This window comes from Nomascus leucogenys, chromosome 22a (assembly GCF_006542625.1).
Source record: "Nomascus leucogenys isolate Asia chromosome 22a, Asia_NLE_v1, whole genome shotgun sequence".
In the NCBI taxonomy this organism is placed as follows: domain Eukaryota; kingdom Metazoa; phylum Chordata; class Mammalia; order Primates; family Hylobatidae; genus Nomascus; species Nomascus leucogenys.
Genome location: NC_044402.1, coordinates 67165462 through 67180096, shown reverse-complemented (window position 1 = coordinate 67180096; position 14635 = coordinate 67165462). Strand labels below are relative to the sequence as shown.

General features: G+C 34.7%; 1 protein-coding gene across 1 annotated transcript in view; it reads left to right on the top strand.

Annotated features, from left to right (window-relative positions):
• The window catches only part of CD2AP (CD2 associated protein), a 157596-nt gene that overhangs the window by 100384 nt on the left and 42577 nt on the right, over nucleotides 1-14635 (top strand). Inside the window, exons 6-11 of the mRNA XM_003254197.4 lie at nucleotides 1983-2170; nucleotides 4442-4520; nucleotides 4933-5027; nucleotides 7318-7422; nucleotides 8804-8840; nucleotides 9936-9998. Coding sequence (XP_003254245.2) covers nucleotides 1983-2170; nucleotides 4442-4520; nucleotides 4933-5027; nucleotides 7318-7422; nucleotides 8804-8840; nucleotides 9936-9998 — 567 coding nt within the window. The remainder of the gene's footprint in view (nucleotides 1-1982; nucleotides 2171-4441; nucleotides 4521-4932; nucleotides 5028-7317; nucleotides 7423-8803; nucleotides 8841-9935; nucleotides 9999-14635) is intronic.

Sequence of the window (14635 nt, the reverse complement as noted above, 5' to 3'; positions counted from 1 at the left end):
GGATACTAATCAGCAATAAGAAGGAATGAAGTGTGGATACATGCAACAGCATGGGTGAATCTCATATATTCTGTGTAGCCAAAGAAGTAGATGTAAAAAGCTTATGTACTATATGATTATAATTTATTTGAAAAAGGGCAAATTTATAGTGACAGTGAAGTTCAGAGGTTTCTTGAGGCTTGGGGGAAGGATCGACTGCGATGGTGTACAAGTGTTGGGTGATGAATTGTTCTGTATCTTGTTGTATTTACATGGTGCAACATTTGTCAAACATTACTGAAATGCGTATTTAAAACGGGTTCATTTTATTCATTGTAAACATTCTCTCAATGAAGTTGAATGTTAAAAATATACTGCAAAGCTATCTTCTCCACTTCAGTCTTCTGTGTGACTTAGGATAATATTGAAAATGGTTAGAGTAGATCACTATACTTGTTAGCATTATATTTCTTAAGTTAATAACTTGTTTTGGCAAGCCACCTGTAAAATGGTCATTTCCATAGATGCAAAAAGATATTCTCACGTTTGGTTGGAGACTTTTGTGGTCTGAGCCATTATATCAAATTGTTTAAGACTGGTTTTGGGGTCATCTAGAATTCACTTCAAAAATTGACTTTGTTACTGACTACCTGTAGGTCCCTGGGAAAGTCATTAATATCCCTTTGTCCACGTTTATTTATTTGTAAAATGAGGAGTAATAGTGCTTAATGTTAAGAAGCTCATGTGGGCTTATAAAAATGAGATAATTCATATGCAGTGCTTAGCCAAATGCCTGGTACAGAATTAGCTCTGAATAAATGGTAACTACTATTTTTATTGTCCCTATTGTTCTTGCTGTTATTTTTCAACAGACTACCTTAGTTCAGTGAACTGTTACCACATATTTTTCCTTCCCCCCGTACCCCCAATCTTAAATGTTTCTGGATTTTTACTCTAGAACTTTGTTTCTTACTTAGATTATAAGGCTCTTTGAGGATCTGATAAAAGCTGTACCTGTTTTATCCAGAAAAAAGTACATAAAAATAACCACACAGTTTTCCATAGGGTTGTTTGTGGACTCATTGAGCCTATAAATAAGAACCCTTGTTACTGAGCAAGAATATAAAAACGTTGTTACCCATATAATATTAAACTTAAAATTTTTTATTATTATATAGTAATTGAGTTTCCGTTGACTGCTTTGAAATTAGACCTGTTACCTAATCTCTGAGCTAAAATAACAGGTTATGAACTATTGACCTTTTTAAAATAAACATTTTTTAACATTCCCAGTTTTTATATTCAGAAACTCATGCTAACTTTGGATTGAATCATATAGCTTTAAAAAAATAATCTTACCTCTTTATTGTTTGTCTCACATTATATCATCTTTGGCCAAAAGCTATAAATTGACATGCTGTGTTTTTTTTTTTTTTTTTTGAGACGGAGTCTTGCCCTGTCTCCCAGGCTGGAGTGCAGTGGCGCAATCTTGGCTCACTGCAAGCTCCTCCTCCCGGGTTCACGCCATTCTCCTGCCTCAGCCTCCCCAGTAGCTGGGACTACAGGCACCAGCCACCACGCCTGGCTAATTTTTTGTATTTTTAGTAGAAACGGGGTTTCACCGTGTTAGCCAGGATGGTCTTGATCTCCTGACCTCGTGATCTGCCCATCTCAGCCTCCCAAAATGCTGGGATTACAGACGTGAGCCACCGCGACATGCTGTTTTTAAGGACCCCGTACGACATGATTTCCTAATTAGGATTTCTTAATTTTACTAATTAAATTTACCTAAAATTATTATCGTTTTTGCACAATAAAAAAGTCTGTGTAAATTGCATAAATTGCATCTTGCTCTTCTGGATATTTCAGTATTGAATAGTTTGATTTATTTTTTTATTCTACTGTGTTTTATTAGAAGGCATATAGAATGTAGACATTATGACAGGATGTCAAGTGTTTTGTGATTCTAGGTGTCATTCTTCAAAAACAAATTATTGTTTCAGAAACTGTTTTGGCTGGGCCTGCTTCACCTATACCTTCTCCAGGAAGTGTGAGTGAAACTGCACCTGGATCAATTACACAGCCAAAGAAAATTCGAGGAATTGGATTTGGAGACATTTTTAAAGAAGGCTCTGTGAAACTTCGGACAAGAACATCCAGTAGTGAAACAGAAGAGAAAAAACCAGAAAAGGTGGTAATGATGGACTTGTTAGATTAACTCCACACATTCTCTCATTAAGCATTTTTTAAAATGTAAAGGTCAGTTTGTAACTCTGTTAGATTTCTTTTTTTGAGATCACTAATAATTTGGTTATGAATGAGGAGGCTGTGAGAAATTTTGTCTCCAAATTTACAATGATTAATATTCATGTTTGAATCTAATAAAATTAGAATGCTTATTTCTTGGTAAATTTAACACACTTAGTAGAAGCTTTAGGGTTTTTAGTTATCACAGTGTAAATGAAAATTAGAGGGTTTTTTTTGCCTTTTAAAACTAAAATTATATATAAACTTAGTTTTGTGTATAATTAATATAATAAATATATATTTAATTTGAATTAGACCTAAAATGGACTGTTTTAAAATGGATTTAGAAGATATTAAATTACTTGATATTTTGGCACTACCTAAATTTCCTCTAGATTGTCAACATTCGTTAAATTTACTAAATTTCTTTGAATGTGTGGAGAATTTTATTTCATTAGCATTTTGCTGGCATTGTGAAATGAAACAAAGTAAGTGAGCCATAAATTATAAGAACTAAAAAGAGGCTTTAAAATAAAACCTTAAGCTGTTAATTTGGTGATAAAATACCTACAGTCTGTAGAACATTTTTTCACAGTTCCTTCTGTCAGTCCTATCTCTTTAACTCTGAAGAATTTATAGTATTTCAGTATTTATTTGATTCGTGTAGCTACATCTCATTTAAAGACTGTGTTTTGGTTATTGAGGTACTATTAAGTTTCCTCCTAAGATAGATGGTTTCAATTTTTTTTATTCCTTTCCTAACTTGCTACGTATTTTCTTATGTAACAGTGAAGAGTTGGGTTCAGGAAAGAGAACTTCCACTTTCTATCCTGCACATTCCTAGCTCTGAGACTATCTGGCATTAGGATTGTGGGGTCAAATTGATTCTTGGTTTTAAAGGTAAAGTTTGGAATTCTCATGGTTTTTGGGGTGGTGCGCTATAGCCATATAACAGCTAGGAATGTTGGACAAGCAATTCTTGCGTTGTGATAGAAATTAGACTAGATGATCTTGTGCCCCTTCCAACTCTAAAGCTTATGATTATATTGAATAACTTTAGTTGATTAATGATTATATTATCTTTTAATCATCTTTGATAATGTCTACTACTCAAGAGTTGTTATTAGTGACTGTAGTCTCAGGGTTACCCTATATAATGGTCTGGTCAGGCTTGCTTTGATCACTGATCCAGGAATTGATAAAGTAGGAAGCACATTTGCTGTGTTTGTAGGTGCACCAGATTGGAAAATATGGTGGTTAGAGTTGGGGAAAACTAAAGTAAGTATCTTAGAAGATAAACAGAAAACACAGTGGTAGGTAGGTAAGTTAGCAGTGTGTTCAGATTTTTAAATAATGACATCTAAGGTTAAATGTACTGTTGTTTCTGGGTAGAGAACTTAAGGAAACACTAGTATAAGATGGTAAAGGACTTAGTCCTTTACAAATTACAATGGAAAAATGTCTAGTAGACTGTAGCTATAAGGAATATAAGATTACCCGAATCATCTACATTCAGATAGCAATGAAGTATAAAGAATTTTTTTTTCTTCTCTTTCATTTTAAGGTTTAGTTCTGGATTAAAATCTGGACTTTGCTGCTAAATTCCTTTTACAATGGACAGATGACTTATACAAATTTGTATTACTGTGTGAATAGTGCCCACTTAATGCAGATAGTTATGAGGCTACTAGTCCTATTTGCACTATTTATATAAAGTGTTTAGCCCAGGGATTTAAGTTCTCAAGTGCTGTTGTTCTTATTTATTGTCTTTGTTTTATTGTAGTTTTTAGAGATAGGGTCTCACCATGTCATCCAGGCTGGAATGCAGTGGTACAATCATAGCTCACTTATAACCTTGAACTCCTGGTTTCACACAGTTCTGCCTTGGCCTCCCTAAGTGTTGGGATTCAGACATGAACCACCAGTTCCTAGCGTCTTATTTATTTTAGAGATTCTAAAATTAAATCTCATTAATATACTGTGGGCATCAGAGAATATTCTTTGAGACAAGGAATCTTTAAATTGTTAGCTCTGAGCTATGATTTAAGGAACTTTGGAGACCTTTACCTGTTTCATTGCTAAGTTTTCAGTCACATTACTATCCTAGCTATAAGTACCATTAGGGAAAGCTGGGTAACTGTAAATGGAAACTTTGTTTAACAGTATTATCTTTATTCTATCTTAAAATAGTTTGTGCCGTTTTTTTCTATTCTAGCCCTTAATCCTACAGTCGCTGGGACCCAAAACTCAGAGTGTGGAGATAACAAAAACAGATACCGAAGGTAAAATTAAAGGTATGTTTTTGAATAAAGCTTTCATATTGGGAATATTAGAAACATACTCATGTATTACGAGACTTGTTGGAAGCATTTGTTACACTGTCTTATTAGAATAGCAAATTCTATTAGATGTAAACACCGTGAGGTCAAGGATTTTGATATACTTTGTTGGTTGATGGATGTATCTCCTTGTAGTTGAATCTGTGCCGGGAACATCACAAACATTTAGTAAATATTTGAATGAATGGATTAGTGAAATTGTTACTTAACATATGGTATTGACTGTAAGTATTTTAAAATTTAAAGATAGATTATTAAGTTCATCTCTAATAACTTTTAGTATACTTTACACAAGATAGAGGCTTAATAAGTATTTGCTGAATGAATCCATTTGTGTGAGCCACATTATTTACATTCTTTATTTCAGCTAAAGAATATTGTAGAACATTATTTGCCTATGAAGGTACTAATGAAGATGAACTTACTTTTAAAGAGGGGGAGATAATCCATTTGATAAGTAAGGTAAGGTGTTTCTGTTTTTCAGTGAATTGCTTATTTATAGAAATATTTTTCAAAAGTTGTACATTCACCCTAGAATGTTCTTATATTCACCCTGGAATCTAGAAGAGCTGGGACTTTGTCTTGTTTCTAAGTCTTGAAAACTTGGCACGTAATAAGTGCTCAGAACGTTCTCTTTTTGAGTTAACTTTTATTGACTATATTTGTTATAATTTATATATTGGGAATTATTGTTAACCATCATATTTGTTTTTTTTTTTAAGTACTTTTTAAAATTAACCTCAACTTCCCAGGTTTTTATTCTTACTTCTCTTCCACCTCATTCTGTTTTTTCTCCTATCTATCGTTTGGAGTGTTGTTTGTAATATAAACAGAAGACGAAAAATAGGGAAACAAGCTAAATGTCCATCAGTATGGAAATGGTTCTGAAACTATACTCTGGAAAATGATGTCACCATTTTAAAGAATGAAGTGATTTTATAACTTGGAATAAATCCTAATGCAAAATAAAGAGAAAACCCAGTAGTACTTGTGTGTGGGCAGAATCCTATAATAACTGTATTATGGGAAAATTACAAATATTTTGTTTTTGCTATAACCCTGTAGAATAATTTTTGAAATTCTGCCCCCACCCCCCAACCTTTTTAAAGTAGAGATGGAGTCTTGCTATGTTGTCCAGGCTGGTCTCGAACTCTTGAGCTCAAGCATTCCTCTTGCTTTGGCCTCCCAAAGTGCTGAGATTACAGGTGTGAGCTACCACACCTGGCCCCATTGTTTTACATTGACTTTGTTATAAGATGGCATAGTGTATATAATTTTTTTAAAAAATAAGTTTTAATATGTATACTTAAAGTATAATGATGTTATAGGATATGTAATAATAAAAAGGTTATTATAGTGAAGCAAACTGACATCTGTCATCTCACATAGTTACCTTTTTTGTTTTAGTGGCAATGGCAGCTAAAATCATTTAGCAAGAATTTTATAAATGTATGTGAATTTTCATATTAATATAATTTGCACTGATTACACCTAATTTTTCATGCAAGGGTGGTGGGTATTTAGAAGAAACTTAGAAGGTCTTGTTAATTAAAAAAAAAAAAAAAATTAAAGACAAAGTCTTGCTTTGTCGCCCAGGCTGGCGTGCAGTGATGTGATCATAGCTCACTGCAGCCTTGAGCTCATGGGCACAAGTGATCCTCCTGCCTCAGCCTCCCAAGTAGCTGGGACTACAGTTGCATCCCATTGCACCTGATTAATTCTTTTTTCAAAATTTTTTTGTAGAGACAGGGTCTTGCTATGTTGCCCATGCTGGTCTTGCAAACTCCTGGCGTCAAGCAATCTTCCCACATCAGCCTCTGAAGTTGCTGGGATTACAAAGCATGAACCACTGTGCCTGGTCAAATCTTGTTAATTTTTAAAGCAGCTGAATAATGTGATTAATTTTTAGTATATAAAGTGTTAAGAGTGTTAAGAAAGATACAGTTTGGAAATTCATTTTCTCCCTCTCCACCTTCCTCTCTTTTCCACTTCCTTTCATTATATCTTTTTTTTTTTTTTTTTTTTGAGATGGAGTCTCGCTCTGTCACCCAGGCTGGAGTGCAGTGGTGTGATCTCCGCTCACTGCAACCTCTGCCTCCCGAGTTCAAGCAATTCTCCTGTCTCAGCCTCCTGAGTAGCTGGGCTGCAGGCGCCTGTCACGATGCCCGGCTAATATTTGTATTTTTAGTAGAGATGGGGTTTCACCTTGTTGGTCAGGCTGATCTCAAACTCCTGACCTCAGGTGGTCCACCCACCTCAGCCTCCTAAAATGCTGGGGTTACAGGTGTGAGCCACCGCGCCCGGCCTCATTTTATCTTTCTCCTTTTTCCTCTGAGAACCTTTTAACGTTATAGATGGAATTTTAAAATTGATATAGTTTTTAAAACTAAACCCAATTTTGTAACTACTGCTAAAAGTAATACTTGGGAAATATTTTCTTTTAGAAGGACAGTGTGATCTGTTTAGTTCCAGCTGGGCACAGTGGCTCATGCCTGTAGTTCCAGCACTTTGGGAGACCAAATCAAGAGGATCATTTGAGCCCAGAAGTTTATGGTTGCATTCCTATGGTCCCAGCCGCTTGGGAGGCTGAGTTGGGAGGATCACTTGAGCCCAGGAGGTTGAGGCTGCAGTGAGTCATGATCGCATCACTGCACTTCAGCCTGGCCAACAGAGCAACACTTTATCTTTAAAAAAAAAAAAAAAAAAAAAAAGATAACTTCTATTGCCTTAATTATTCTATTTTGCTTTTTAGGAGACTGGAGAAGCTGGCTGGTGGAAGGGTGAACTTAATGGTAAAGAAGGAGTATTTCCAGACAATTTTGCTGTCCAGATAAATGAACTTGATAAAGACTTTCCAGTAAGCTTTTGTTTTTCAATGATGATAATACTTGAAAGGACATTTTGCCACTACTCTTTTGCAAACAAGTTTTTTTGCATTGTTATTGAATAATTTTTATGAAGGAGTTTCAGATGTAGCTATTCAGGTAGGAGTTATTTGAGTTATAGTAAAACAAAATAATGTTTCAGTTCCGTATTTTATTCTTCCTTTGTTTCTTTCTCGACTGTACTGAAAAATAACCTTAGACTTCTTTATTTTATAATTTAAGAAGGGCTGTCTATCCTAATAACATAAATTAGTACTTTCCTGGAAGAAATTGTATTTTTATTTAATGTTGTTGAAAAGCTCTAGTTTATTTTAAGGTCTTGTGGCTATTGCTATTATGCTGTTGGTGCATTTTTTTGGGAGAGCAAGAGCACTCTTTGCCTTCTTACAGAATTTGTTATTTTTGTGTCACTTCTCAGAGAAAAAGTGAGGCTGAGTCATTCATCAGTGGTCTTTTGCCTTCCTACAACTTGGTCCCTTTTCCCCATGGATGAGGAATATAATAGAGTTTTTAAAATAGAGGGAAGGAGCATCAGCACAAGCACACAGCAGGATGGGCTACCATGTTAGGTTTAAGCCAATGCAGAACTCTCGAACTCTATGGAAGCTTAGGCTATCTGAGGCCTTTGTTTTGTTAGATTGCATTCAGTATTGATTCAGCCATCATATGCTTTATTTTACAGTTTTACTAAAGAATACGTTTTTCTGCTTTTATTATGTTTGTACATTATGGCTTATCAATTATTCTTAATTTGTAAAAAACCAAGTCCACAAACTTAGAAATGTATCTCAATATTTTAAGGTATTAAGTCTTAAAAAATGAGTGAATGTTTATAAATTGAGAAAAAACACGTCTTTGCCTTTAACTGTTCCAAAGAGTTAAGAGTGCCAAAGAGTTAAGAGTGAAAACGTAGTCTATTTGTTGCTACTCTGTTTTTTAAAAACCAAAACAAAACAAACAAAAGAAAAGGTCTCTCCCTTGTTCTGCCAGTCTTCCTCTCCCCACAACCCCAGCTTGAAAAGAAGGGTAAAATGGTACTTAGGAATCTTAACCTAGGGGAGGCAGAGCAGAACATTTTTGCTTATTAAAATTTTTAAGGTTTATTCAATCCACTGAAATATGGATTGAAATATTTGACTGAATTTTGATCAATGAGGCTATTTTTTCTAATGAAATAATTTGTTGTCATTGACTTTTTGGGTAGTTTTTACGATATTAGCATTTTATATTTTGGCAAAGATGGAATGAAGAGGAGAGACATTTGTATAATTTAGATTATTACTAATTAGAGTTTATTTTAACTATATTTGATATGAAACTGGTCAGCCGTTTCCACCATTATTATTTTAACAGAAACCAAAGAAACCACCACCTCCTGCTAAGGCTCAAGGTATGTAAGAAGCATATTATTCAGTTTGCTATTTTCCATTTTTTAAAATTCTAAAATGATAAAATTGGATCTAATGCAAACTATTAATTTTTATCAAGTATGATGTCTGTAAACATTTTTAGAAATATATGAAAATTGAGTGTTCACATGTATTAGTATCTCATTTTTTTTAAGTACAAATGGTATAAAATAGGGACCTTGAAAATGTAGATACTTTATATGTAATTTTGAGTTAATAAAATTAATCAAATTTAAACTGTTTTAGAAAACTTAATATATTGACCCGGCCAACTAGTTAGTCTACCTTTTCAAATGAAATCCATTTGTTAATGTCTCAAATAATAATTTATGTACTCTTCTTTCCGGGAATATGCTGAAGGTTAAATAAACTAGATGATTTTAAACATGAATAAATTATGGTATACCTAGAAGTGTCTTCAAGAGTTAAAGTTTTGTAATCTGGCTCTTTGCTTTCATGATTTTCAAATAATTGATCTTTACAAGTGTAATAAAAATTTCTATTTACTAAAAGATTTGCTGTTTTTTACAATAATCCAAGTCTTTTTCTCGCCCTTGGTTTTAGCTTTATATTTGCTGACCTAATCCTAGAGCAAAGAAAGCATAAGTTAAAAGTAATTTTTATAGAAGTTGGTGTTGAAAGCTTTTTATATAGCTTTACTCTTCAATGTGGTAGCCACTAACCATGTGTGGCTTTTAAAATTAAGATTAAATAAAATAAAAAAATTCAGTTTCTCAGTCATAGGAGTGCCATTTCAAGTGCTCAGTAGTCACATGTTGGATACTGAAAAAATAGAATGCTTTCATCACCACAGCTCTTCTGGACTGCAGTATGGTAGAGGATATGATCTCTAACACCTAAATTTGACAAAGAAGGAACTGAGACCACAGAGTAGGGTAATAGTGGCAGGTCCAGGATTAGAAATTGAGCCTGGTGATTCTGGTACATTGTTCTTTCTATTAAACCATGGTTTCATCTGATGTTATTTTTCAATGCATCTTTACTTTTTAGAAGTGTAATTGTCTCTGTGCTTTAAAACTGTCTTCTTAAAAAAGTATTAATGTTTTTTCCCATAGCTCCAAAGCCTGAACTGATAGCTGCAGAGAAGAAGTATTTTTCTTTAAAGCCTGAAGAAAAGGGTGAGGCTAATTTTCAACTTTCAAAAAAGCAATTATTTCTTTTATTGTCATTTTAAAGAGAACTATTTCTCCACACTGAGTCATTTACACTGATTTTTAACAGGTATTCAGTATGTATTTAACAATGCTTGGAGTTTTCTGGGAGGGAGTAGTTCATTTCTCAAACAGATAATTTACATTCATTAAAAAATTAAACTATTACTTCAGTAGGATATTGTCTTTAGTTATTTTACAGACTGTATAAGAAAACTAAGCATTAAATAACTATGCTTTTATTATTTTTATAGTGTTTCAGTTTTTAAAAAATTCCTTAGAATGTTGAAGACCCAGTTCCTACTTAAGCATGAAAATAATTAATTACATATTATTTAATCTCACTGCATGTGTTTGTCATAATGTAAACCCGGAAAGTTATTCCAGAGTACCATATGTATTTTGCTAAAAACCTTATTGGTTTGTTGTGAATTTGGAGGAAATAAGTCCTTCTCATTGTACATAAAGATATGCAATGATTGTCACTAGTAGATTAGTTTATATACATCAAGAAACTCGAATACTATTTTAGAATGCTTTTTGTTTCTTCTCTCAGTGTTGTAGTCTAATCCATCCTTGTTTCTTGCCTAAAGTATTGTATCCTCTTATTTGATTTCTCTCACTTTAGCTCCTTTTCTGGCTCATACTTCATGTTGTTGCCAGGATCTTTTTTTTTTTTTTTTTTTTTTTTTTTTTTTGAGACAGAGTCTCGCTCTCTGGCCCAGGCTGGAGTGCAGTGGCGCGATCTTGGCTCACTGCAAGCTTCGCCTCCTGGGTTCATGCCATTCTCCTGCCTCAGCCTCCCGAGTAGCTGGGACTACAGGCACCGGCCACCACGCCCAGCTAATTTTTTGTATTCTTTAGTAGAGACGGGGTTTCACCATGTTAGCCAGGATGGTCTCGATTTGCTGACCTCGTGATCCACCCACCTCTGCCTTCCAAAGTGCTGGGATTACAGGCATGAGCCTCTGCACCCGGCCCAGTATCATTTTTTTTTTAAAGAGATTGTTTTTTAGAGCAGTTTTAGGTTCACAGCAAAATTGAGCCAAAAGTACAGAGTTCCTATATACTCCCTTTCTTCACACAGGCACAATTTTTCCCACTGTTAACATTCTGTACCAGAGTGGTATATTTGTTAAAATCAGTGAGCCTCCCTACATTGACACTTCTTTATCACTCAAAGTCCATAGTTTCCTTTAGTGTTCACTCCTAGTGTTGTACCTATTATGGATTTTGACAAATGTATAATGTCCTTTATCTACCATTGTAGTATCATACAGAACAGCATTACTACTCTAAAAACCTTCTTTACTGTACCTATTCATCTGTCCTTCCCTTCAACCCTTGGCAACCATTAATTTTTTTAATGACTCCACAGTTTTGCCTTTTCCAGAGTGTCATATAGTTGGAATCATACGGCATGTAGCCTTTTCAAATTGGCGTCTTTCACTTAATTATATGCCTTTAAAACTTCTCCGTATGTTTTCATGGCTTGGGAGGCATTTGTTGTTAGCATTAAATAATATTTCAATGTCTTTATATTCCACAGTTTATTAATCCACTCACTCACTGAGGGACATCTTGATTGCTTCTAAGTTTTGGCAATTATAAGGGGAGCTGCTATAAATGTGTGTAGGTCTTTGTGTGGACATATTTTCTATTCATCTGGGTAAATACCAAGAAGAGGGATTACCTGATAATATGGCAAGAGTATATTGAGTTTTGTAGGCGCAACTGCCAAACTTCTTCCAATGTGGCTGAACCATTTTGTACTCCCCCTAGTAATCAGTGAGAATTTCTGTTCTATATTCTAGCCAGCATTTGGTATTTTCAGTGTTTTGGATTTGGGCCTTTCTAATAGGTGTGTAGTGGTATTTTACTTTTGTTTTCAGTTGCAATTCCATAGTGATATATGATGTTGAATATCTTCTCATATGCTTAATTGTCATTTGTATATCTTTGGTGAAGTGTTCTGGTCTTTTGTTCATTTTTTATTCAGGTTTTTTTCCCTTCAGTTTCTTTCTTTGTATATTTTGGATAGCAGTCCTTTATTAGATGTCTTTTGCAAATACTTTCTCCCAGTCTGGCTTGTTTTCTTCACAGAGCAGAAGTTTTAAATTTGATTGAAGCTTATCAGTTACTTCTTTTATGGATCATGGCTTTGGTGTTGTATCTAAAAAGTCATTGCCATACCCAAGGTCATCTGGATTTTCTCGTGTGTAATCTTCTAGGAATTTTATAGTTTTGTGTTTTACATTTAGGTTTGTGATTCATTTTGAGTTAATTTTTGTGAAAGTTGTAAGATCATTGTCTAGATTCATTTTTTTTTTTTTTTTTGGCATGTGAATGTCTAGTTGATGCAACACCATTTGTTGAAAAGACTTTCAGTTTTCAGATAAAAATCGAAAGTTCAAATTCAAGGCCCTCCAGTAACTAACTGACCCCCAGATTACATTTTTGATATCATCTTCCATCCTTTTTGTTTACTAAATGTAGCACTCACTCTCTAGTCCCTAAATATGTCATGTACTTTCCTAGCTTTATCTTTCTTTTTACTTTCAAAATGGAAGTTTTTTATATTCTTTTTTTATACTTAAGAATTTTAAAAATATGCTGCACAATTTATGCTTAATAAAAATAGTCTCAGATTAATTCTTTGTGAACTAGTTAGGTAGGAGTCTTAGATCAGTTTTTAGTACTTGTTTATAATATCTGTCCTACCTGAAAAACTCAGCTTACCGGGATATGTAGAACCACATGTAAGAGTTATATTGCTGGCTTTTTGTCTATTTTTTTACTATTAAAAAAAATCATGTCACCAATGAGGCAGCCGTTTTGTTAAAATTCACATAGTGACTTCCCCTTTTCCCTAAAATCAGTCAGTTGTTCTTATAAATAAATTGGAGGCCGGGCGCAGTGTCTCACGCCTGTAACCCCAGCACTTTGGGAGGCCGAGGTGGGCGGATCACGAGGTCAGGAGATTGAGACCATCCTGGCTAACACGGTGAAACCCCGTCTCTACTAAAAATACCAAAAAAAAAAAAAAAAAAAAAAAAAAACTTGCCGGGCGTAGTGGCGGGCTCCTGTAGTCCCAGTTACTCGGGAGGCTGAGGCAGGAGAATGGCGTGAACTCGGGAGGCGGAGCTTGCAGTGAGCCGAGATTGCGCCACTGCACTCCTGCGTGGGCGACAGAGCAAGACTCCGTCTCAAAACAAAAAAAAAAGGAAGATGATGCATTTTTATTACGTTTATCTATGCAAAGTCCTGCCCATGGTGGAACGACAGGGACCGAATTTACACTCCTGAGTTAAACAACTAGAAAACTGGACAAAATGTATGAAACAGTGGCTTTCACATATCAGACATCAGACAGTATAAGTCACCGTGACACTGAAGTGTGACACTGAAGTGAGACCTATAATTACCACAGCTTATTGTCTAGAAGCAGTTTACAGGCAGCAGAAAGGAGGAAGCCAGACAGACCTCGATGTCCTACAGAGTTGAGGATGCAGAGATAGGTATTTAGGAAGGCCTGGGCAGCTACAATTTGTGGGGCAGAGTGCCAGAGTGGTGGGAACTGCACAGAGAGTATTCAGATCTGTAGACAGCTTACTGTGAGGCTTTGCCTGAATATTGATCTACACATGTATGAAAAGAAATTTCCATAATGGAGAAACAACCATTAGAAAGCAATAGGTGAAGCCCTTTTTGTAACTCACAAATAGTTCATTTTTCCGTGAGCCAGAGTAGAAAGATCTCATAACATATAGCACATTGGATAGAGTTCATAAAAGAGTGTATCACCTTAGACTAAAGGCTTCTCTGCCTCTATCTTGGAAATACGGCCAACAAATTCCAGAATAAAATTTGGTACAACTTAAAAGCATATAATGAAATTTTGTATTCAAGAGAGTAAAAATCACGGCATCCATTGTCTGATTAAAGATTGCCAGGCATGGAAAGAGCAAGAAAATAGCCATACACAACCAGGGAAGAAAAATCAGTCAGCAGAAAAGAGCAAGAAATGACAGAGGTGGTGGAGATAGAAGGCAAGTACATTAAAACAGCTATGATAAACATTTCCCATGTGTTTAAAAAGGTAGAATTACAGTGCAAAAACTGGAAAATATAAGAAAGACCCAAATCGAACTTTTAGCAAAGAAGAATACAGTATCTGAAATGAGAAACACTGAATGGAATGTCCAGTAGATTGGAAACTGCAGAAGAAAATGTTAGTGAACTTGAAGACATAGCAATAGAACCATTAAAAATGTATAGAAAAAAAGTGAACAGAATATTGGTTACCTGAGTGACAATATCAAGTGGTTTTACTTACGTGTAATTGGGGTACCTAATGGAAAGGTGAGAGAATGGGGACATGAAAAAATTTAAAGAAATAATGGCTGAAAATTTTAATTTGATGCAAATTTATGACAAAAAGCTTAAAGCCAGGAAGAAAATAACTGTCAACCTATAGTTTTCTACCTAACAAAAATACCTTTTGGAAATGGGGCAAAATTAAAACCTTTTGAGACAAAATCTCAGAGAACTTATTGCCAGTAGAACTGTATTACAGAAAATGTTAAAAGAAATTATTTTTGGTA